General features: G+C 43.7%; 1 protein-coding gene across 3 annotated transcripts in view; it reads right to left on the bottom strand.

Moving 5' to 3' along the window:
* Positions 1-25,640, bottom strand: part of LOC147013357 (ras GTPase-activating protein nGAP-like) — a 404,833-nt gene that overhangs the window by 47,417 nt on the left and 331,776 nt on the right. For all 3 annotated transcript variants that reach the window (XM_085855118.1, XM_085855117.1, XM_085855120.1), the window contains exons 6-8: positions 19,255-19,353; positions 9,725-9,943; positions 7,911-8,315 (exon numbers count right to left, since the gene is read on the bottom strand). In XM_085855118.1, the coding sequence (XP_085711244.1) occupies positions 7,911-8,315; positions 9,725-9,943; positions 19,255-19,353 (723 nt within the window). The remainder of the gene's footprint in view (positions 1-7,910; positions 8,316-9,724; positions 9,944-19,254; positions 19,354-25,640) is intronic.

The raw sequence follows: 25,640 nt of genomic DNA, 5'->3' as shown, positions 1-25,640 counted from the left end.
TAGCAGTTACGGCTGAGGAACACCGAGGAACAGGACAGCTTGCCGATGCCATTGAAACCGCAGAAAACAGTGACGAGGAATACTCTAAATGGGTTTTTGCAAGAAGTCCAAAATGTCCTGAAGAGAGCCTGCTTGGAACATTTGTGAACAATGTCAGGAAAAAAAATCACACGACGTACCAGGTGATCCTTGAATTGTGTGTGTACGATAGCATTATATTATATCTTACTTCTAGGTCAGATTTAGCTGGTTTGGGATCATTTTCTGGGGTTGCTAAACCCGTGAGCTACATCCTGCACAATCAAAAATGAATGTCGACAGTATGAAGGGCAGACAGGATAATGAGTTGTGCACCGATCACACTCTAACCCTAACTCTAACTAAGCATTAAAAGTTCGTGGCAATATTTTTTCTCTTTCTTGCTACAGTCACACGTCTTCTCTTTAAAGTCATTGCGAGCTAATTACTTGGTAATAAAAAGAACTTGCCGTACTTACATTACAAAGATGGCCTTTGCATTCACCAAGCTCGACTTTGTTTGACGTATCCTTCGTTCGGAATAAAACTTTGTTTCCTGATTCAATTCATAGCGTACCATAATCATCCTTACCGGCTTTAATGTCACCATCAGTCATCTATATTTCATCAGAAACCCCCCAGAAAAACAACCAAGAGAGATAATGCCGCTGCATTATTATTTCATTACACCCATAACATTTCCTAGGTAATTCCACGTCTGCTGTTGTTTGCCGTTATTCATTTCCAAGACACCCGCGGCTGAACACCGTGATTCAAGAGACAATCACTTTATTGCTCTTGAGTGAGAATTTGCCATGTGGTTCCCAGCTCTTCTGAGAATCTCACCTTTTCCATGCTCGCAAAACAAGGGGCATTTATTCCATTAGTAAACAGTTTATTCCATTAGTAAACGGATCAGAATCCCTGCCTTGAGGCCTGCAGTACAAATCTTTTTTTGTTTTTGCAAATTAATTCTGCCTTTAATCACGAGTTAACACCACTATATTGTTGCGGTTCTCGGAACCGCATGCATACAACAGATAGGTGTCCCAACACAGTTATTCCATTATTATACGTGGAGATAGTCCCCTTCTTTTTGCTTAGCGGGACAACAAGGGAGTGCGTTGCGATTATCTAATAGCTAGGGTTGCTTAAATCATTTTCTTCTTCATTCATCCCCACTCTTCTTCTTTTCTGATTATTCCTGAGGCAAATCAGCCACGTGCGCCTTGGAGGCCAGCGCGTGCGGCGGCGCCGCAGTGGGGAAACTGCAGCGAGTCATGTGGTATGCTAGTTGGTGCTGGACTGTCGGCTCGAGCTTCCGATGGTCTGGGGAGAATTGCCGGTTGCATTAGAAAGGCATGCAAATTAATACCTCTTAAGAGGCTGCACGAATGGTGTTTTTTTACGGCACGGGAAACACGGCCAGCACGACGCCCACGCTGCACGGAACACGTACAGAGGCCAATAAAGCCGACTCCACACCATGTTGGGCAGGATACGAGTGTGCGGGTGGAAGCGGCTTGTTCTTTTTTTAACCTCAATACCCGACGCATGTTGGTGTTCGCTCCACGCACACTCTCGCGGAGTCGTTTGAACGTGAGCGCTGGCCACGTGCGTAATGGCAGAACCGCGCGCACTGACTGGAATGTGCTCGAAAGCAGACGTGTACGCCGCTCATGAAATGTGCATGGATTTATCCAGGGCAATGTACCTTTGGTCCTCACTGGCAGCGGTGGATTCTCCATGGATGGTGAACGTCTTCTCGTCTCTGTGGACAGCGAGGCTGCGATCGAGCCAGGGAATGTACAGTGCAGGCCACGTTGACACGAACGCGTTGACACGAACGAAGCCAGTGGCACGAACGCGTTGATCGGCACTGGTCGGATGCCCAAGCGGGCATGCGGGACCCTCGACCGCTCGCCCGGGGATTTTTGCAGGATTCACGTGCCAATTTCGGTGTGGGCGATTCATGTCATCTCGTGGGGTCGGAGCGCAATATTCCCACTGTTTGGGATGGTCTTGCCGGAAACGAAGTGAGGCGGTTTCCGGCCAAAGCTGGTGGGCCACGTGAGGGGTTGGGACCAATCGGAGCGCATGATTCGGGTGATGACGTTTGGATTCGGCATGGCCCCTCCCCCCGAGCTGCAGGCCCTATAAAGGTCGGGGCAGTCCCTCTTGCCAAGACGGATGGTTGGTCTGCGTTTTCCTGCTCCTCGTCTCCGCCCACGCCTCATCGACACTGCTACGACCCGCCTCCTACTCTTCGACTCCGCCTCCTCATCTCCGCCCACACCACGTCGACCCACCCGCCTACCTGATCCCGCCTACTACTCCACCTCGCCCTCTGGACTCCGCCCCTTCTCCACTCAAGCTCCTCCTTCACGAGCACAGTCTCCACACGTGCGGCTTGGGTCAGAGGCAACGCGCCCACAGTCGGGTACCGCACCCCGGAACATCCCCCCTCCCCCCCCCAAACGTATTGGTGGCACGTCGTCCTATCGGGCGCACAGTAACTGAGATCATAGCCTCAACCCCCCCACCCCCCCCCCCGGTTGCAAAACTCCCTCTTCATCGGGTTCTGTGTCTGTGTGTGAGCGTGTTTGCTGGCACCTGTCTGCTTAAGTAAGACTGTAGAAGATTGTTGTCATTGTTATTGTTATTATTTCGACATTAAGTCTGCTCTGTGTCTCCTTTTGTAAGTTGCCTGTTTATTGTCGCACCACACACTTCTTTCTATCCCTGCATTACACACAACAATAAATCTTCACTGTGCCACATTTTTTTTCCTCGCCTGCTTGTAAATAAATAATTATTATAAGGATTGTTCCCTGCTTGTTAGGTCATCTCTATCATCTCAGTAGAGATGACCTAATAACCCCAGTCTCAAAGTCTGTCCGTCCGTCCATACGTCCGTCCGTCCGTACGTCCATCCACAATCAAACCGAGTGGAGACAAATAACCAATAGTGGAATGGATAGAGGTCGATGAGACATGCACAACGATATAACTTTCAAGATCGTCCAAGGTCGAGGTCAGCGTCACGAGGCTGTCAAGTTGCGAAAATCGTCGATTTCAAATCGTATCTCCTCCCTCATTTATCAAGAGAGATCAAATGTTATTAGTGATTCAGATACTACAGACTATGATCTAGAACAACACGAGCCATTTTTTTGAAATTTGCTCTCGTTGCGATTTTATAGCCCTTCAAACTTCGTTCTGATTCCCCGTATGGGCCGTTCATAAAGTACGTACATACAAAAAAAAAGTATTAAAAAATTAAGAACCGGAACTCTCTAAGACAAATATTACATTTTAAGCTTTTGTCAGATTTAACTAAAACAACGGAGCACAACTTTATATGCACACTTACTTTCATTTATGACATTAACATTGTTTTGAATGTCAATTTGTACATTTATTTTAATAAATGACGTGCTGTGATATTAAAAGAAAAAGGTAAATTACACCACTAGGGATCGTCATGGCTTACAAACATCGGTTCATAAGGAACTGCTGGCTTTGCAAGCGATTAGCGATGTATGAGGGAGGTGGGTGGGTGGTCACTAGCCTACATACACAGGGGGGTGGGTGGTTTTGAAACCCGGAAGTAGAGCGTACGTACTTTATGAACTGCCCCTATTCCAGTCTGGCACAGAGTTACTTTCGACCTCTGGCAGAGATGACTGGCACTCCCTCTTGGAGGTATTTTTTTGTCTTTTCTTCCATTGATCCAGCATGGTCCGGATCCAAGCTTAGCCGGGACTTTATTCCCAACGATCCGTTCCTTTTGGCCAATACGTCCTTGGCAGTGTCACTCGGCTGCATCCGATCCGGTAAAGTGATCCGGTCCGGTGGAGTGATCTGGTCCGGTAGAGTGATCCGGTTTGGACAAGGCGTACTGAGGGCGTGTTTCCCCAGTAATTAAACCATGTGATTAATTAGGCAACCCGATTAACCCATAGACGGGAGGGTCCTAGGTCACGCAGTTGAGTTTTTGGCGTCCACGGTTGAGTTATTGGCGTCCAAGCGACCCGCCGCGTCACGGAATTATCCGTGTGCGACGGCCTACAATTCCGGGGAGTCTGGTGGGAATCGACATAGCTTCCCCCACCTATGGTCTTCTCACTCGACCCCCCGGCCCGCAACAATATCTTCAGCGTTTTGGCCCATTGACTTCAGTACTCCAGGGGAGGGAGGCTTTACGGAAATACAGCACCAATATCCATTTGGCTACAAATCGAGTGAGAGGGTGGTCGGCTGCAAGGAAGGAAACGTTTCACTCAGCACAGTCTGCAATCGATTGATTTAAAAGACAGTCTTCAATGATAAATGAATTATCTCCTAGATACCTCTGTAGATCTGCTTGTGGACCACAGAAAGGATGGTGTGTGGCAGGCCTTTCCTAATGGTCAGGATCCAGGTGGTAATAGCTGGTGTAGCAGATGGTTCCTGGTTCCCCAACAGTGAAGAGTTTTGTATTTGATGTCGTCACTGTCAGACTCATATTAGATCTGCTTCAGTTTGCCTTCACCAACTATGTTTTGAAAAGCTAAAACACGAAGTTATATAATAACCCAGGAACCTTTTCTTCTTAAAAAATTTTTTTATCCAAGGCTCATAGAGGAGCTTAGACATCAATCACACGCAGACAAAGACATTAGGAGACATCATTGTACTTGCACTATCTCTGCAGATTTGTCCGTTGTCTGCTAAATTCCTTGCAATTGTTATAGAAAGATTTAAACCTTCGATATCAGCATGACGAGCAGCCTAATGTTGGCTTTGTGGCTAGGGTGGCTGGTTTAGAATCTTAGGGTCCTGAGTTTGAGCCCTGTAGGCTGCTGAATGTTTGAGCCCTGTTGGTTGCTGAATTAACACCAGGTGGGGTTGACTCAGCCTGCCATCCTTCCAAGGTTGGTGAAATGAGTACCAGTTTACTGTTAGAAGGGCACAGCATCAGCAGCATAGCTGTGCTTCCATGAAATGATAGCTACCTGGCAGCCAAGCTGCCATATGCAAGAACAGAACAGAACATGATGAGCCAGATGGGAACACTCACAAAGAGAACCCAGAAACAGGTGAAATTTTGTTTTCAGAAAATGTTCTCTTATTGGTAATAGCCAAACGTTTAGAAATTTAGATTTATATAAAGATAAGATTGTGAAAAGAGAAGTGCAGGTTACATTAGTTGGGAAGGAGGGGAAAAAGCAAAAGGAGGTTGTGAGGGTACAGAGGTAAGGGATGAAGGGAAAAGGATGTTTGGAGTTTGCAAGTGGGAGCCAACCATTCTCCCATTGTTGCAAACATAATATGGAGACAACCGCTCATGGATTAATTTTTTTCCCAACAAACCCGCAAATTAAATAATTAAAGCGAAACCTTTTAATTGCAATTCATACACAAACTGAAGATGAATAATGGAGTTGTTAATTGGGCTGAAAGGCAAAACGAGATGGATGCTGAAACGCTGCTGGTGTTAACGAGCTGGTGATGGCACCGTGGTAAACCGGATGTTTGACTTGGCAACGATACACCATGCAGCTATTATCCTCCTCCTCCCACACCCACCACCATTTTGATAATCAGCCCCTTTCACAACTAATAATAATTATTCCCTTCGTCTAGATGTTAAACGCTGAGTGCCACATGCCTTGCTGACCAGAAGCCTAATCTGCTAATTGGGTACCTTTTCAAGCTGTCTCCAGAGGGCGCAGAACACAGTCAACGGGTTTGGGCCGACTTTTTGAATTTGGGGTGCATGAGCTGCAATTGATATTTAATTGTTTTCAGATATTCATATTTACCATTTATGAAGCAAAAGGAAAGAATGATTAACAAAATGGGGTTCGGCCACATGTGGGGTTGCCTCCGAGATGAGTGCATTGTCGAAAAGGGCGCCAGTGATGCAATATGATGCTCATCGCCGCTTAGTGTCCGGCTCTGAAAAATGCATTTCCCGAGCTGACAAGAGAAGCGGAATTGTCCAGCACCGAGGCATTGTGGGTTTGCCTCAATAAGTAAATAAATAAATAAAGAGGTGAGATAAAGTGCTGAAAGGGTGCTTGTGAAATCCCATTGAGACCACGGCGTGTGCTGAAAATGCCAAGGCACAGCCAGCCTTTATAGGGAAAGCAAGTGGAGAGTCGGGTCAGAGGAGCGTGAGGGAGTGCGCCTACACGTCTTTTTATGGCGCACATGCATCCGAAGCAACAGACAAGGCCACTGGTAACAATAGTCGGTTACTTGTGATGGTGTGCGATGTCATAGTCTCTAAAAATAAAGTTAACATCCGAGTGGGCAGCATTAAAAGCATGACTCTAAGCACGGCATGCAACGACGCTTGAGGATCACCCTCTACAGAGCGACTCGCATGAAGGCGTTTCAAGGACCCGCTGAACCGATGACTCAGATAATTACCGACTCCAAATGTCTTTACAGAGTGCGAAGCCTTCACTCGCTCGATGATCTCAAAGCCTATCGACGCGTGATCCATTTAAAATTGCTGGATTATGACGTCACACTGCGTGGCAATAACATTAGCAAAAAAAAAAAAGCAAAAATATTGATAACAGTAAGTACATGCTGTAAGATTCTTATCACTGTAGTAATTAAAGGAAGTTATGAAAGGGAAACTGCACTCGTTTCAAGAACTGAGAATTGCAAGATGTGATAATTTGGAATTTTTTGCCTCACATCCTTGTATGAGAAAAAAAAAAAAACAAGGAAGAAGCACCATTCGGCAGCAAATGTAACTTCAGGAATTTGCAAACAATTTGTGGGTTCCTGATTGGCTGCAAAACACATACCATCATGTGGCTTTCACAGCCAATCAGAGATGTCAGATAGTGATGCATGGCTGGTTGAGCAGAAACAGATGGGGAGTTCATTAGCTAGTTATTTATCATGTACAGTCTGTGGCTGCTGGTTGCATCATTTTTTGGGGCACAGTTATGCCACTGATGCAGTGCCCCTATACACTGGTACCTCAGAAGAATGACAGGCTGAGCCAACCCCACCTGGTGTTAGTTAATTCAGCAGCTGACAGGACTCAAACTCAGGACCCTAGGATCTCAAGCCAGCCACCCTAACCTCTAAGCCAACGCCAAGCATGTGTAGTGGTGCATGAAATGGCAATCAAATGAAGCTATTCTGCGTTTATCAATTTCAGTGTAGTTTTCAAGTTTCGCTTGAATAATCTCAAATAATTTTCATCATGGATAGAGATTAATAATAATGGTGGTAATAGTTACCACAATTGTCATTGGGCCAGCTTTATGGACAATATGGGGACGAGAGGGAGGGGGGGTTGCATGTGGGAGTAGGCTACATTAAGATAAATTAAACTCAGGAAATAAACTTGGACAGCATTCGGTGGAGCACATTCATCCGCCAGGCTGAACAGGTTACGTTTTGTATCCCACTGATGGGCCAGATCTCCGTCCACATCTGAACCAACTTGTTCTTATCACATATCCAACTCGTCCATCAAATTTTGTCAAAATTCGTCCACAACTTTTTGAAACATCATGCTATATATCGTTTTTGATCCCATCTCTCAATGGTGAAGAATCACATTAAAAATTCCAGTATCTGGATCCAGATCTTAATCAAAATCTAATCAATTCGCCCTTGTCACACACCCAACCTGCCCATCATCCAAATCCATCCACAACTTTTTGAGATGTCCTGCTCACAGATAACATAACCTCCGTCCACCTTTGGTGGCGGAAGTAAAAAGGGGGAAAATAGGAATCAAGAAGAGTATGGAAGGTATATGGGGTGGGGGGGGGGAGGGAGAGAAGAGAAGGGAATCTTGGTGGAGAGATAGGTAGAGGATTGAAAGTCCACACAACATAAGGGAGACCCATTCGTAGTGCCAAATGTCCTACCTTGGCCTTCCCAGTGCTCTGTAAGATGTGAACGAGGGCGCGTGCCACCTCCTCCTTGCTCTTTACTGACAGTAGGGGCTCGAGAGCAGCACACAGTGCCCCGTGCCGTGTTGTTATGTGCTCTGCAAACTCCTTGTAGCACTCCATGGGGAGCACCGCAATGCTCAAGAAACGTGCCTTGATGCGCAAGGCTGCAGGTGGGGATGCAGCTTTACCCGCACCACTCAGCTTAGCGGCGGCCCCACTCACACCACCCCCACCACCACCGGGTCCGCCGCCACCAGGAGTTGAGATGGCGTACCATTTCTCAACAAACTGGCGGCCCCGCACCGCCATCATCGGTATCATGACCAGGCCGACATAGCCACTCGCCTTGTCTTTCTTCTTCTTGCTCTTCTCTGGTTCCTGTGGAAGGGGTGAAAGAGAGCATGATGATGACACAAAAATAAAAGGATGGGGTCTGTGAAATAAGAAGACAATGGACATAAGGAGAAGAGAAGGAAAAACAGTGGAAAATTAAAAAGGGTGAATGAGAAACTAACAAAATAAATAATGAGAAGGCAAGTAAGCAGGCACTGAGCTTGGAATAATGGGATTCTAATTATTTAAGGAACAAATCTTGGATTAGGATTAGCTCACAAATACGACCAGCTGATTGCATTATCATTACGACGTAGTTATCATAATCACAAGTCATTGGATATCTCACTATGCAACATCACTGCATGTTATCCGATGCTTTGTGGGCAGGATGATGGATCAAGGAGCACGCCTCCTTTCATAGGAGATGTTAAGTGAGCTGTTCCATCTGCTCTCATGCCTTAAGGATGCTAAATATCTGATGGCATCTTTCAAAATGAGCATGCTGATGTGTGCCGGTGCCCTGACCAAATTCTGCATTATTACGCTACTTTGGAGTGCAGGCACAATGCATCAGTGGCGTAGCTGCACCAAATTTGCTTGAGTGACAAATTAACATCGAAGCGAATTCCTGTTATTGGTGAGTGAACATGAATCATGTGGTAACATGCTCACGTACACACAAACAAATGTGAATATATTGTTTTAAAGAAGCACGTCTGCTCATCCTACTTGCAGTGCAGACTCATTCCAATGAGCCAGCGGCGATGTTTAACCGCCAACTGTCCGATCAGCGGTGCAGATCCAGCACTCGGTAGGAATGAATCCCTTAATTGTTACTAGAGCCCGTTTACGCCCCGTTTACCTATGTTGCTGCAATGTTTACAAAGCAGCATCGCGTGCGATCACCTTAAAAGCTTCAGAGCGAAAATCCCCTGCACTGACAACACGTGGATTCCAATCCAATCCCTTTGGGCTCTATCTCAGGCCACCTGGGCCAGCAAACCCCCATGTGACAATGAGCAATGTCCACGGATAGCTGCTAAGCCAGCTCTGCAAAACTTTTAGGCCGCTGCTCTTTCCCTAGCCGGGTGATAGACTCCGGAGATGATGGTGCATTATTTTCTGGATGGATTCTTGTGAATGGATCCCCTGTAGCCCATATGTTTTCACACATCGCTGCTAATCCACAACTAATTTTCACGGATGCCTTTTCAGTAGAACTATGGTTATATGCCTTTGTTGAGCTGGCTAGACGCATACTCTGTTTGGTGGGCAATATGGCAGTACCCATCAAAAACTTGGTTAGAGGGTTGCCTAATCCTTTTGCAATGCCTTTATTGTTTTAATTCTGTCGATTCCACATTTTTATCAGATTTTTACTGTCATTATAAGGCATTCCTGTTTCCCTCGATTTGATTTTCTATTTGACCAATTTGCATTGGGTTACGTACCTTGTACAAATGTATGGTCAGGTGTCGAGCGGAAGACGGTAAGGCTGCAAACTCAAACTGCTCTCCCCAAAAGAGGTTCTCACGCCGTGCCTTGCTTGTGGTTCGTGCATACAGGGCGTCATCCACACACAGCTCGCAGAAGTAGCGGCGTTTTGGTGGAAGGTCTCTCGCTTCGATCACCCACACCCGAAGGGAATTCTCGATGCGCCGAGTGTTGTCCTGTAGGATGGCCAGTGAAATTCGACAAAAAGGTCATGGTTCGGAACATCCTTCAGAGCAAAACACACCATTGCAATCTTTGTATGTTCACCTGTGCAGCTTAAATTTGGACATAACTCAAAAACGATGTCAAAGATGAAGAAGTCCTTAACCCATTTTGTATCAAGCACCCTCGACTACAACCGGTTTAAGCCTACAACCGAGGTTGATGATTCCACATGGACCAGCTGCCAACTCAAAATGCTAAATGGCAATCTGAAAAAGAAGATCACGTGAAGACCGTGAGAGTCAAAGATGTCCACATGGAGATTTCTATTATTGGTGACTTTATGCTCGGTGATTTAGGCAAGATCTAGAAGCATGCACCGTGGGTTTATTTATAGTGGTCTTTATGTATTTAATCATTTTGCTCACCTTACCATTGTTATTATTCGGCACATGATAAAAATTGTCGGATATACATATCACCCGTCAATGAGCCTCATTTTTATGCCCATGGCATTAAAAAACAAGAGAACCTGAAGCAATACACACTTTGTCTTGGTCCCTGCTGTTTGCCTGCAAGGCAGTGGAGCGACAGGGAAGCAGTGGGAAGCCAGCTGCAGGTGGAGACAAGGGGCACAGCGGGAAGCTGTCTGCAGGTGGAGACGAGGGAGAGGTTTGTGGACGTCTCGCCTGATGGCTTGGCTCCAATTACCGTGCGCTGCCTGAATTATTGATGTCGTTTACATGCAGCGCGCTCAAGACAAGGCGAAAATGGATGGTCGGCCAATTTTGCTGCCTGGTTGGTTGGTTCTATTTTTTTTTTTAGCTCTCCTCTCTATCTCCTGCAGGAAATTGCGATTTCTGATTTTGCAGGTGTGCTATGCCCGGGAGGAGTTGGGGGTGGGATATAGGGGGGAGAGGGGGGTGGGGGAAGGAAAACGATGGGGTGAGCAAAGCGGTCAATTCTACAAGCCGAGGCAAAATCGCATCTGTTGTGCGAATAAGACACTGCTGCTAATGCAAGATATCCCAGGAAGGGAAATTCTGGCCATCTGCTATGTGTGCAAATAGAGCCTTCAACACCAACGACCCACACCTAACCAACCACTCCCGAGACAAATGGATCCACTTGCAGCTCTTGCACCTCCAAATATCAACACAGCTTCCTAACTTACCCACAATTTCCTTTGCAATCCAACATTATAAATAAAGTTTAATCAATTTGCATTAAGACCCCCAAAGGCATGAACTCATCGGGAATGGACCTTAAAAGCCATAATAATCCATCCGATAGAAAGCTGGGCAAAGCGACCTTGGGTGCAACACTTAATGGCATCACACCGCTGTGGCTAAAAGCAAACAAGAGTTAAAGCTTTGCATTTACAATATCGATAATAATCTACTTCTTCATTCTCAAAAGCACAGATGTTACCATTTGTTTCCCACCTTAACAGGCGGGTGAGCAAGCATTTAAAATGTCACCTTTTTCCTCTTCAATGACTGTTTAAAAAAACAATTGACGTGCCATACTTATTGATATCGCATGGAGGTTCTGACAGTCATTGATGGGAAAAGGCACCAAAAAGACGCCACCATGGATGCAGCAGCATGGCCTGCCTTTCTGTCCTCCACTTCAGCCTCCAATAATTGCATAAGAAAATTTCTTTATATCCCACCCCAACAATGGTCGGTCAAATTCCAAGTAAGGCTGTGCGAGTACACTGGAGGATTTTATTTCCACGTCCATATGAATGCCCCTCGTTTTAGAAAACGCACGAGACACGACATATCCAGAAAACATTGCCGCATCAAAATGGATTGGTTGCAGGAGTTCAATGGAATTGGAGGTTAGCATGAACTATTTTAAGTGCTTGGTAGTGAAAATACATCACTGATTTTTAAAGAGATGAGAGAGAAAAAAAAAAAAGAGTCCATCAAACATCAAGGATGAGGGAGACGACCCTGATTGCAGGAACGCTATCGCTTATTCCATCTGACACAATTTGTGAGCATACGTCGTAGACAAACATACTGACAATGGGAAGTAAACGAGAGATCGACACCTGCATGGTGTAAAACTCCAGTCATTGTGCCATAAGAAACAGCCAATCGAGGCAGCTTGCTTTGTCAATAAATCTGCAGCATTACCCAAGCGTAAAGTGGGCAGCTGCTTAGATTTCACGATGGCCCACGATTGGAATCGATACAAGAACAAACAATATCTTGAGGTGCAAATGAGTCTTCTGATGGTTTGACAAGGGATTTGATACCGTTCATTCACCGTTGAAGGCATATTTCGATGAAGGTTAGTTTGGTGACGAGGAAATACTGCTGTGCACTTGTAGTTCCGAGTGGAGCCTGGTGTTGGCTTAGTGGTTAGGGCAGCGGCTTGGGATCCCAGTGTCCTGAGTTCAAGCCCCGTTGGCTGCTGAATTAACACCAGGGGGTTGACTCAGCCTGTCATCCTTCCGAGGTCGGCAAAATGAGTGCCAGTGTACTGGTCCCGGTGTATGCCCCGGTTAGAATAGGTGTACCATATCCCTGTGTGTCGTAAGAGGTGACCAGGGTTGGCGTCAGGAAGGGCATCCGGCCATAAAACATTGCCTCAAGAAAAAGCCAAACCCCCACAGCAGGGAAAAATGGCTGTAAAAACGGTCATTTTTTCTTTATACTTGTAGTTCCGAGTACAATGCAGGCCGTCGATAAAGGGCTTTGATAGGATTCATTCGGAGAAAGTTTCTTATTAGTACAGCTCATAGATGCATCGTCATCACGGTGAATAAACTCTTGCCCGTGCGGCATGCAAATGGATGTTGTGCCACTAAAATACAGCAACAACACATGTCACGGTGACATAGAGCTTGGTTCCTTCATAGACATTTATAAGGGGCGAAATCATTGGTGACCTTCCACCGTAAAGGTCATTTGCTGCTTGTGATATTGAAAAATACAGCTGCTCAGGACATCTACAGATGCTCATCAAAGCATCTTTGGAATCTGAAGTATATTTTACACACGTACGCACATGTACACACACACACACACACACACACACACACACACACACACACACACACACACACACACACACACACACACACCTCAGGTCTACATCCAACAACCTTCATTCACACCATACCAGCATTTTGCCAGCATGTGCTTTCCTGTTGTTATTGTCAACATGGTTCGAAACTGAAAGCATCAAGTCAGTTTTAGACTGGACGGGGCAATGTTGCTGTTCATCACAGACAAAAGCTCTCGATGAAGTGTGGTGACATTCAAAAAGCAGTCTCTGAGAGGCATTAAAAGACAAATAACCAGTCATCAAAACCACCAGTAACTCTTGTTCATCTGGAAAGAAATTTGTTCAATCCTTTTACACAGAGTTTGTATTCGTAGCTCACGAAAGAGCTGCACGACAGAAACATGAAGGTCGACACACCAATAAAGGGGTAGAGAGAAACAGGTGGGCAATGACATATACAGATGAAAAAGAGGTGTACAAGTCGAGTTAAAGATGCTACAAGTTAACAAAGAAAGAGGTGCGAGTCGGAATTGGAAAGCTCTTGTGGAGGGGAGGGTTGGTGAAGTGAGATGGTGATGAGCCACCATTTTGAAGGAATGGAGAAGTTAATGGCATTAGACAAAGACAAGGAAGAAATTCTATAGACAAGAGAAAAAGAAGACCACAAAGGAGTAGAAGAAAGTATCGAGCTTGGAGGTGAGCAGTACGAACAAGAGAAGAGATACTGGATGAGCATGTGCTGATGGTGATGACAGAAGAAGTGACGGTCATATTTAAAGCAGTCAACGTGTAACAGGCCTTTCACAATAATGTTAATCAACCACGAGCTTTCAACAATTGGGAATGGTGTTGAAATGTAAAAAAAAAAAAAATGTCGAACGTTACTTTTTATCGACTTAAGAGTGGGTTCTCATGGAGCACAAAATGCTTACTTTATTAAAGCGAATGTGATCGCTAATCCAATGAGAGCAGACGCACATAGGTACAGATCAGTCATATTACACATCCAGAGAACATTTAGAAAGTCACGTTACCGTTTTAACATGAATATCTCCAACTTTCTTTGCACATTATTATGTTTTAAAAATGTTTTTGTCAGAACGTTATATCTCACACATTATCTTTCATAAGAGTAATACAATAAAAATAAATCACTCACATCCACCCTGCACCCCACCACCTTCCCCTCTTCCACCACAACCCCTCCATTAAACAACAAAAACAGTCCGAAACATTGTGCTTTGAATAAAGTGGCACACCCACTCCCTATGGGAATGCTCGGAAGGGTAATGTTATTGTCTTCTCTCGAGTATATAGATTACAGTACATCTAGGCTCGGCTCCATTCGTCTGTAGGGTACAAGATAAGCATATAATGCCGAAAGAACGTGTGGTTTCTTCCCTTTCAGTTTCGTGTTAAACAGCAGTAGTGACTATTTAACCCTTAGATGCATGAGTGCAAAAAGATATTGCAAGAAAACAGCCAAACTGGGTCATTTTTGACCCACTTATGCATCTAAGGGTTAAAAAGATAAGCTTAATCATATATGTTTGTGGTTTAATATTTTTTTACTTCCGGTAGGGGTGCCCACACACACACACACACACACACACACACACACACACACACACACACACACACACACACACACACACGCACACGCACACGCACACACACACACACACACACACACACACATTCCCAAACGGCATGATAAGCTATTCATACATGTTAACACGATATTTGTCCAGGGAGGAAAAAACCAAGGAGGAGCGATATTTTTCGTATTAATATTGTTTTGTAATAACATTAATATTATACTATTATAATGAGTGTGGTTAGGGTGGTGGGCTTGGGATCCTACGCTCTGCACCAACGCTCTGCACAGAGTATGGTCCCAATGGATAGATGGATCATGAGTGTTGTTATTATTTTTGTGTTTAAAAGTGATATTTGGAAAAATGCCATGATAAGCTATCTTAACACGGATTTTGCCCAAGGCAGAAAACCCCCTTTGGGAGGGGCGAAATGAAGTTGCCACAACCTCCATTGTGTGACCATTAGTCCTTCTGTCAAGTTTGGTTGAGTTTGGATAAGTAACGACCGGATGCATCGCGGTCAGACAGACAGACAGACAGAGACCAAATTGCGTATTTCAGTTTGATAACATTTATCAAGACTCGAATGAGCCACAAAAAATGTATTGTTAGTATTGTTAAAATAATAGACATTGTTAAAGTCATTTGTTCCATTTTTCAGGTCATTATCTAGGAAACAGCTAATTATATACAAATTATGTTTTTTAAATCATAAAAAAGTACTGTGGACAACACATGCCACTGATTAATGAGGATTTGATAGAAGGTTTGCACACATTAACAAATAAATGAGTTTACAACAAACCATCAAATAAACAACATGAAGATTTTTCTCTTTTAGATATACTTGGGAGAAGAGTGAGACAACAGCTGAGACCAACACTGACACTGCAGAAGAGAAAAGTCGTTGGATAAGGGCCAGAGACAGAAAAAAAACCCCAAAAAGGATGGACAAAAGGGCAGAGCGACAATAAAGCACAGACACGGATAAAGTGAGGCAGAAAAGGATAGACAAATGAGGGGCACTCAAACTGATGTGACTGCACCATGCAGGTTAAAATACACAGAGAAAATGTTGCAGGTGGGCAAAGGGGAAGGATCAGCAAGGATAGAAGGAGCACAGGTATGATATGACAGACAACACAAGACGGCACAAGATACCAAGTCAACGCATACAGAGCCATCGCTGACACCGACATCGATACTTCTTCTTCGTTCGTATGCAGCACAAGACTGTGGGGAAGCATCATTGGTTGAGGGCACGACTGTGTCACTGATGCAATGCCCTCTATATGTTTAGGCAGTAATTTGGAATTGTTCATGGTGCAGGCAATAGCTCTCCTACTCTTTGCAAAGGAAACAGTGGGATCTTTAACGTCCTCCAACTAATACTGGCAAATGGGACGTCCATTTAATGCCCATCAAAAGGACAGCACTCACATTGATGAATCACACTGCCTGTGAAACACAGGGATGACAGCAGTTTATAGCTGGGTCGGGATTCAATCCCAGGCAAGACAGGTTAGAGGTCAGTGTTTATACCTCTAGGCCATGCCATTGGCATTTACATTCAGGTATATTTGATAACAACACATAACTCATCGGAGATCATCTTGAGGAAGTTCAGTCATTCAAACTCCCAGGTGTCCCTATCAGCCATGATCTTTCTTGGGCAAACCACATTTTCATGTTTGCCTCCAAAGCCAACCACAGACTGGGCATCCTATGTTACACAAAGTCCTTCCTTGAAAAATATGAACTCATATCCACCGACAAGGCCTTCATCTGCAGCTTGATGGAGTACTGCTCTTCCCTCTGGGATGGCTCCCCTGCCTCATCTTGCTCAGCTTGACACTGTGGAAACCAAGGCCTTCAAAATTGTTGGAATCTCCCATGCTGAAAGTGAGTATATGGGCTTTTCACTTCACCATCGCAGACAAGTCAGTGGTCTCTCTGTCTTTTACCATCTCCTTTCTAGCCTTGCACCCTCTACTTGTTCTGTGCTTTGTCCCACCCCCACCCCCACCAGGTTTCTGCAAAGCTCACACAGTCCACAATCAACCCTCTTCTGGTAAACTACCTAAATCCGGGATCACTGATAACCTCCACTCATTTGTAATCAACCTCCACCTTCTCTTCAATCTCATTCTTCCCTCCAGATCTTCAAGATAGCTGTTCATCACCATCTTCGATCATCCCCAATCCAAAACCATGATTCTTTTTACCCTCATCAACCCCACCCAAATCCCTCCTAATTTTCCAGTTTTTCCTCCTAAGAGTTTCCTTCTCCATGCCTGCAGGTTTCACGTCTGTTCTTGTCTGTTCCACCCTGATGCATTCAGTGTGCTCGCTCTTCCACGAGCCTCGACTATGTATATGTATGTGTGTGTATATATATATATATATATATATATATATATATATATATATATATATATATATATATATATATATATACATATATATATACACACGTGTGGAATATATATATATATATATATATATATATATATATATATATATATATATATATATATATATATATATACACATGTGGAATGTATAAATTAAAAAGGAATCATTTTAACAACAGAAAATAAGATGAAATTATTTTACACAGCGAGAATTGTGGGATGATAAGTGCACCGGTGACCAGTACTGGAGATGTTAAAGGAGTCAAACACAGAATGGTCAAAGTGCGTGGAATCAAAGTTATATATTTTTTCGGTGGTTCAATTTTTCCATTGGGAATGCTTAACGATTTTGCATTTTTAATGGTCCTCTATATTATAAAAGTGAATTTGTAACATGTATTTGTTTATTTGTTTGTTTATATTTGCTTCAAAAACAAAAAACTACTGAACCAAATCCAACCAAATTTTGCATGTTCCCAAAGGGTACCCCAAGTATGGTTTCTGTTTGAGTAGCATATCTGGGGGAGGGAGTTCAGGGAACGTGAAGACCCCAATTCTCACTATATATAAATGTGTATCGAGCCACTCGGTGGAATCCGGTATTACAAATAATTTTCTTCTTAAATAAAGAAAGTTTAAACAACTTAACAATATGCATCACAGTGATGTTTAAATCTGTGTGAGAATCATTCAAAATTTTCAAAATGTTTCATTTCACTCATTTTAAACAGAGGTTCAAACGAAAGCACCCAGCACTGAGCTTCGCAGCGAAGCGGAAGTGATTTTTGCTCGTGCCATATATAAGCAGTAAGGATGGTTGATGAAGGTGATGTCAAATGACTTCCAAGCAGATGACGATGACTTTGGACAAATTATCGAGTGAACAGAGCAGAATGTTTTTGAAGTACAACAAGTTATCTTTTGATTGAATCCATCAGGAAAGTGACGAGTAAAAATGCCTGGTTAATCCTAAAGCTCCCGTTTTCATTGAAGTCAAAATAAATAAGACGTACCTTGTTGGGCTGAATTGCCCGACGCAAGTTCTCCATCCACTTGTCCTGCTCGGCAGCAGAGCGACAGCAAAAGCACTTGCTTCCAGTTGATGTTATTACCTGGAGGTTGAAGTCAAGCAAGGTATACGTGTTATGAGACCAAGCATTTTAATCAGCAAAATGTGATCTTTGCACAGAATGACATGGTGCACAGTGAAATTGAGCTGGGAACCTCTGCCACTTATTTAGAATTATTAGTGATAAATACCAGCCTGCTGCAAAATGAAAATGGACACCGAGATAGGACAGACAGCTGCCTCTGCAGCATTTTCTGTGCTCGTGCTGAATTTGACAAGATGGTGCTGACACTTCCAGCCAAACTTAATGGAACAGCAAACAGCAAAAGAGCCATGGCACCAGCCAGGGCATGGGATAAACTTGAAAGGCTTCCACAGTTTAGTTTTGCCTGCCAGATGTGAGCCATGAACCCAGTATTAAATAGGCTTGTGGAATGAGACAGAGGTTGTACTATGGACTTGGTGTTACTAAAGTCGTTACACTAGAACATGGGTGGCATGCTGAAATTGAGCAGTACATAGACGATAGAGAGACAATGGTGGCACAGAATTACAGCATGGACAGCAGCAACTGTGAGAACCTTCATCATTTTACATTACTTTTATACATTTATTCACGATCATTAAGCATGGTGAGACACATGGGTTGATTCAGAACAAAGTTGAATGAAGCCTCACAGTATGCCAGGCACTCAAATAGTATTGCCGTGAAGTCCATGTTCGCAGTGAGATCAGAAGTGACACAAAAATTGGTGATAACCTGGACGGTTTGAGAAAAACTCTCCGAGCATACATATAAAGTCCCATGTCAAATCAGAAAGTCTTGTGTCAATCTATTAATTGTGATTATATATTTGAATATATTGCAATGGTTGTGGAAATTCGCAAACCACCATTCAGGTCCCGTAGGTGAGATATCTCTGTAAGTATATGTGCAGTTAGCCCAAACCCGTTGTTTTGAGGGATTAATTGTGATTCATTCGGGCTGTGACGCTTTGAGTTAGCCATTTTTTCTGTTCTATCTTTTATTTCAAACAAACAGCATCTCAACAACCACGCCATCCCGACCACAGCGCCAACCACACTACAACCACGCCGCCTCCACCATCAACACTACCACATCTTTGTCACTCGCCATTCAGTAGGCCCTGTGACGAGTAAAATGCCTGGTTAATCCTAAAGCTCCCGTTTTCATTGAAGTCAAAATAAATAAGACGTACCTTGTTGGGCTGAATTGCCCGACGCAAGTTCTCCATCCACTTGTCCTGCTCGGCAGCAGAGCGACAGCAAAAGCACTTGCTTCCAGTTGATGTTATTACCTGGAGGTTGAAGTCAAGCAAGGTATACGTGCACCATCACCCCGCGCTCGGTGTGGAGGAGGGGCGATGCAGGGGTCAAAGGTGAGAAAGGGTGGGGGCCTCTTTTTGGGGGAATAATTCCCTGGCCCTGAGCCAAGACTGGCTCCCCCGGCCCCGCACGGCGCGGGGTGGAGGGAAAGCGAGAGGTCACACCCCCCTTCGAGAGGCTTCTCCAAGAAGCTCGAAGGGAGGCGGGGCCGAAAACGGGGCGGAGCGAAGAGCGGGGCCCCGCGCTACAAAAGGCGGACAGGACGGACCTTGAGGGTTGTTGGGTTGGTTGGTCAAGAGTTGGTTGGTCGAGGGTTGGTCTTCATGGTCGTCTTCTGGCTCGAGTCGCGAGCTTGTGGTTCCTGCCTTGCTTCTTTGTGCGCGAGCGCGGAAAACAGCGCCGAACAAACCCCATCCGGTTCTCCGAAACCCCGTCCGTACAGTCGAGCGGACCACACGAGTGACACGCGGCATGAGCTCGCGGAGCACGCCGGAGGGCTCGGAGTTGCGGTCGCCGAAGGAGGACTCGACGCGATCAGGGAAGTCGCACTTCCATTTTCTTTTGGGGTTTGGTGTAAACGTGTATGTGTGGCGCCAGTCTGGTGAAGTAAAACTGTTAAGTGTTGCCGTGTGCTCGCGTATTCGTCGTAGCTCTGCATTGTTGTTGTTGTTTTAAATTGCTTTATGTGCATTCTGTTTGGCTGTATATGCGTGCTCTCCGTGTGCCGCGGAATAAATGTGCATTATGTTGAACTGTTTTCCCACTTCGCTTCGTCTTTTCTTTAATTGAATCTCCATCTTGCTTCACGTAACGGGTTCGTCGTGGGCTTAATACGCCCGATAATTAATCGGAACCGTCGAGGCCGACAATAACACCGCTCGGTTATCCCGATAGCATGGAACGGATCGCTTAAGCGGCCCGTGTCCGGAGTCGACCTGCGGCGAGGTGCGATCGCCCGGTCTACCATCCGCGTGGGTACTTAGGTAGGTCGAGTTTGGTGAACAACCCTATCCCACGCGGGTGGCCGATTGGCACGATCGTGGTGAGGCCGAAAGGCCCACCCGTGACTAGCTCCCGGCGTTAGTCCGAGAGGGTCACGACAGAATTGTCTGTCCAGTGGGCGACGTGCTGCGATTTGAGTCACGTGGCCGATCGCACGCCGGCGGGCGCGTATTCGCAACAATATATATATATATATATATATATATATATATATATATATATATATATATATATATATATATATATATGTATATATGTATATATATATATGTATATATGTATATATATATATATATATATATATATATATATATATATATGTATATATATATATATATATATATATATATGTATATATATATATATATATATATATATATATATATATATATATATGTATATATATATATGTATATATATATATATATATATATATATATATATATATATATATATATATATATATATATATATATATATATATATATATATATATCTCCAATCCTCCCATGTTCTACTCACCGAAGAAGCTGCAAAAAGCAACCATGAAAGAGCAACCCAAGGTAAGCCCAAGGTAAGTGAATTATTTCAACAAAGTCCAATTAAATAAATTTGATGCACATCCAGATAATTGGGACTACCAACCACCACTGCACTCAGGGTTTTGCATAAAAGACTGTTTGCGATTGGCCCAAAATGTTTCCGCCTTTCAATTGAAAGTTTCCCTTTCTGGTTCCCCTTTCAGAGTCCGAATACAAAGCAAGGTCCGAATTGCATCTATGTGTATTCACTTTTCCCACATGCTCAAGCATGCACATGAGTCAGAGGACTACAATATGTTCCGTGAAAACGTCACCTTCTTTCTTTGATTATTTGTAACGGACAATATAACCAGAAAGGAAATTTTGTTTTGAGAATACTCGGCATAACTTTGATGATGGGCAGTGTTACACGATCAAGTAAAACACATTTCTTATACGATCGCAAAGAGTGACCTATCGACCATGTTTCTGTTGAGTCAATGCCTTAGATTTAACCAAACCACTTCTACTAGTACTTGTTATAATAACTCTAGAACCAACAACATAGAATATAATCACGTCCAACCTGCTATGTATCCATGTTGAAATTCAGCAATGGGTGTAGAACGCAAGCACACCAGATCAGGAAAGATAATGCAAATTAAAACTGACTGAAAAGAACTACAACGTCTGTGTTACATTGTACCACGAACAGATGGCCTTTCAATGTGCACAGCCATGCAAGCTGTTTTGCCGTTCCCCTTCTGTGTGGACCTTTTTGTCAAATAACCACTTTTGGGAAAAAGTATGGCATATCTGTTTGGATTCCGGACATGTAAGACACATGGAAGGGAGAGACAGGTAAAGAAGGGTTTAGCAAAGATTACAATCATAATCTTGCTGCTGCTTATGGATATGTAAAATCTGTGAAGGGATATCAGGGCTTATACAGCAATTACTTTTTGCACTGTTGCGGATAAGAAGGGAATTAAAAGAGGAAGAAGAAAGAGAAGAATATACAGGTGTGAAATCAGATAAACAGCAAACCATTGCCATAGCAGACTCGGTGGCATTGTGGTTAGAGTGTCCGCTCTGAGTCTGGGAGGTAGGAAGTTTGATTCCAACCCTGGCCGAGTCATACAAACGACTAAAAATGATATTAATAATCTTCACGAAAAGTGGAAGGTTCTGCTTATTCACCTGATGCTCAGCATTTAGAGGATAGAGCACAGATAAACCCCATAGGCTGGCATTGATGGGAAGGAGAGAATTCCTCCTCGATTGCCTCATGGAGTGCGGAGACAAAAGTGACATCATAGATATGGAATCGCTCATACCCAGAGTCCTCCTCCCCCCCTCCCCCCGAGAAGTTAGGTCACTTCCCATCCACAAGCACAGCAGCTATGTTTTTCTGAAGTAAAGTCCTGTGTTGTCTCGTGCGTGCATGTGCACGATTTGTATTGTGCTCCTTTGTAACCCTTAGACCATGTTAAAAAGAGGACAATCAGTGTCTGGCACAGACAGATGTGGAATTCTTGTCCATTTCTTGAACTCTCAAACCGTTGACATGTAGGTTTTAAATTGGCCTGGATGATGATGAGGATAAATCTCAGCGGGTGTTGTGTTGCAAAACAAGGTCCGATGTCTCGTGTATTCGTCTGCATGCGTGTGCATCAATGGTGTTGCAGCTCCTCCCTGAGCCTTAGATACTGTATTAAAAAAACAAAAAAATAAATAAGGGGTTAATGGGGGTCAAAAAAGATCACTGGTCGGGAATGAAATGTAGATAAATATCAACACAACAAAAAAATCCTTCTACTTTCAATAAAGAAGGAATTGACAATGTATTTTTACTCTCACAGGGCACTCGCTTTTCCCAGAAGTTTCTTTAAAAAAAAAAAAACAAAGCAAAAAAAACAAAAAAACAAAGAAAACACAAGGCAGCTCTCGCTTCGTGTTTAATCCAATTTGTTTTGAGCTCGAGTGATGTCACCACTCTCAAAGGATAGCCACAACGGCACACAGCTGCACTACCCAAGTGCCAGAAGAAACAAGAGCGAAAGGCCGGATGAAACAATTTTCGGAAAATGACACAGTCGGAATGATAATGAGGTTAAAGGGCACAGCCTAGTTACTTTGGATTCGATTCATATATTTAAATTATTCGGTAGAGAGCATTTTAATGGAGTTAATCAATTGATGGCAAAAGAACATTTTGGAGGCCAAACAATTTGAGTCTGCTCCTGCTGCAAAAGCCTGACTGAGGGGAATGCTTTGAGTGCAATATAATGGCAGGGGCGTTGCAGCAAGCCGTGGTGTGGGATGGGAAAGCAGTTTCTTTCTAGCTTGTTTCATCAACGTTGCCATGACTGGAGCTCACACTTCAAGATGGAGAATCGGGCTTGGGGGCGAATGGGGGGTATGGGGAGTGAGGGGAAATCTGGGTCCTCTGTGTACCATCCGTTGTCTTCTGTACTGCATTGCACAACTTGTTTCTTCCATCTGATATCATTGAGGATATGAAAAATGATAAAATTCAACCCTCACAGTTGTCCAAGGTCAAGGTTTCATGGCTCCTTTGACGAGAGGAACGCTCAAGACGGTTCCAAAATGTGGATCACTTGAATGACGAAACCCTCTAACTAAGGAGGAATGTGAAATCTTTGCCAAGGTACAGCAAACATGAAAAAAGGAGAGATAAATAATTATAATCATTGACAATCATACGATACAAGATAATGAAAAATGAAAAGCAACTTGTAAAAGTATGTCTGGGTCTTCTCATGCCCTCATTTTGCAAAACATTTGAGTCGTTATTCCCTGAGCCTGAGATATCACAAAAAGAAATGATATTTATAAATACAAGTTCTTGGAAGAGTGAGGTACGTATGAGGAAAAAAGGCAACAAACTGAAAGTGTGGCTATAGTTTGACACACCAAGCTGTTGGAAGTATTAGAGGAGAGAAGGAAACACAGCAACTTACAAATAACAGAGTTAGATTAGGTCGGGTTAATGAAGGAAGAAAAGATTTTGCATATGGATGGGGGATGACATGGGATGCTAGTATACCACCTGATTGAAGCCATGGAGAGGAAAAAAATGTGGGATTGAATAGACGAAGGAAGGTGGTTCCACAAACTGGAGAAATGAGGAACAAAAGAGTGGAGGTGTGCAGAAAGCCTGGATTTTGAGAGTTGAACCAGGAGGGGATAACTGGAAGAATGAGGTTGAAAAAAATGGAGGAGGGATGATTAAAAAAAACGCAGCCAATGAACCTGTCTACAATGTGAGAGCAACAGGCCTCATCAGAGAAGATTCCTTTGACGTTGAGAGCTTTATATTCCACAGAATCCAGGAGAGACAGATATGATGATGAATTCCACAGACCACATGGGAGATCAGCACTCAGTTGAGCTACAGACAAAGTCCTTATCGGCTGTGAGTAGTTCTGAAATTTTCAAGGAATTACTTGGAATGTCTGGATGATGCCTCGTCTGGGGGATAGCTTAGGAGGCCAGCTTTGCGATATGGTCAGCCCAGGAGTGGATCATGGTTAAAGGTGAGGCCTAGAAGTTCAAGAGACTGAACCTCTTCCAGTGTCTAATCATATAAATAAATAGGTGGGTTCATGTGACAATCCTTCCGGAGCGACAGAGTGAGACTGAGATTTTCCAGCATTGAAAGATCTGTTACATTTAACAGAGCCAGCATTTAATCAATTCCAGCTCAGTGGAGAGTGACCCAACTGAACAGAAAGAAAGCCTTGAAAATGCTTTGTAATTTTGCTCCAAGTTCACAACTTTGATGGAAATTTCAACATCCCATTCTTAAAAAAGGCCACATTAAAAAATACAGCAGTCTCAGTCAGAACTCTTTTAGATAATTTTCAAAGGATTCAAATAAAAAAAATTTTATCTCCGCTACCAAAGGTGGGCAGAGGTTATGTTTTCCTCCCTGTTTGTCTGTCTGTGAGCAGGATATCTCAAAAAGTTGTGGACGGATTCAGACGAAACTTGGTGGACAGGTTGGATGTGTGACGATGACACAACTTTGCAGATTTCACTCCAGATTTCAACACTTGTTTCGTCCATGTGATGCGATTCTCAAATCCGATATGATATTTTGATTATATACTTTAGTTTGTGAAAGTAGATCATGTTTCCAAGGCAAGGCATATTTGAATCAGCTATGAATTATCTTCAAAAAGGGGTGTTTAAATTTACCCAAGCACCCAAATTTCATTCATGCACTCACTCATTTATGTGAGTGAGGAAAGTGAAAGAAAAAAAATTGAGCACTTTATCATTAAGAAACCTGATAATTTTGTTTTATTTTTTTATCATTTTATTTCATCATGAAGAAACTTTATCATTAAGAAACCATTATTAAGATTAGAGCTTAAGAAAGAAAGAGAACCCCCCCCCCAATCTACTTTCTCAACAATCCTCTTGAAGAAGTCCTTTCATTCAAGCTTCTGGGTCTCACTATCTGCCATGATCTTTCTGGCAAAGCCACATTTCCAACCTGGCCTCCAAAGCCAGTCGCCGACTGGGAATCCTCCGTCGTGCAAAGTCCTTCCTCGGCCCACCTGAGCTCTAGACCACATGCAAAGCTTTCGTCCAAAACCTGATGGAGTACTGCTCTCCCCTCCGGGCTGGTGCTCCTGTCTCTCACCTTTCTCGGCTTCACGCTGTGGAAACCAAAGCATGTCGGATCATTGGCATCTCCCACGATG

This window comes from Eptatretus burgeri, chromosome 14 (genome assembly GCF_056783735.1).
Source record: "Eptatretus burgeri isolate ZD-2024b chromosome 14, Ebu_testis_v1, whole genome shotgun sequence".
NCBI lineage: Eukaryota > Metazoa > Chordata > Myxini > Myxiniformes > Myxinidae > Eptatretus > Eptatretus burgeri.
The sequence above is the reverse complement of the archived record's forward strand: the minus strand, read 5'-3'. Positions and strand labels throughout refer to the sequence as shown.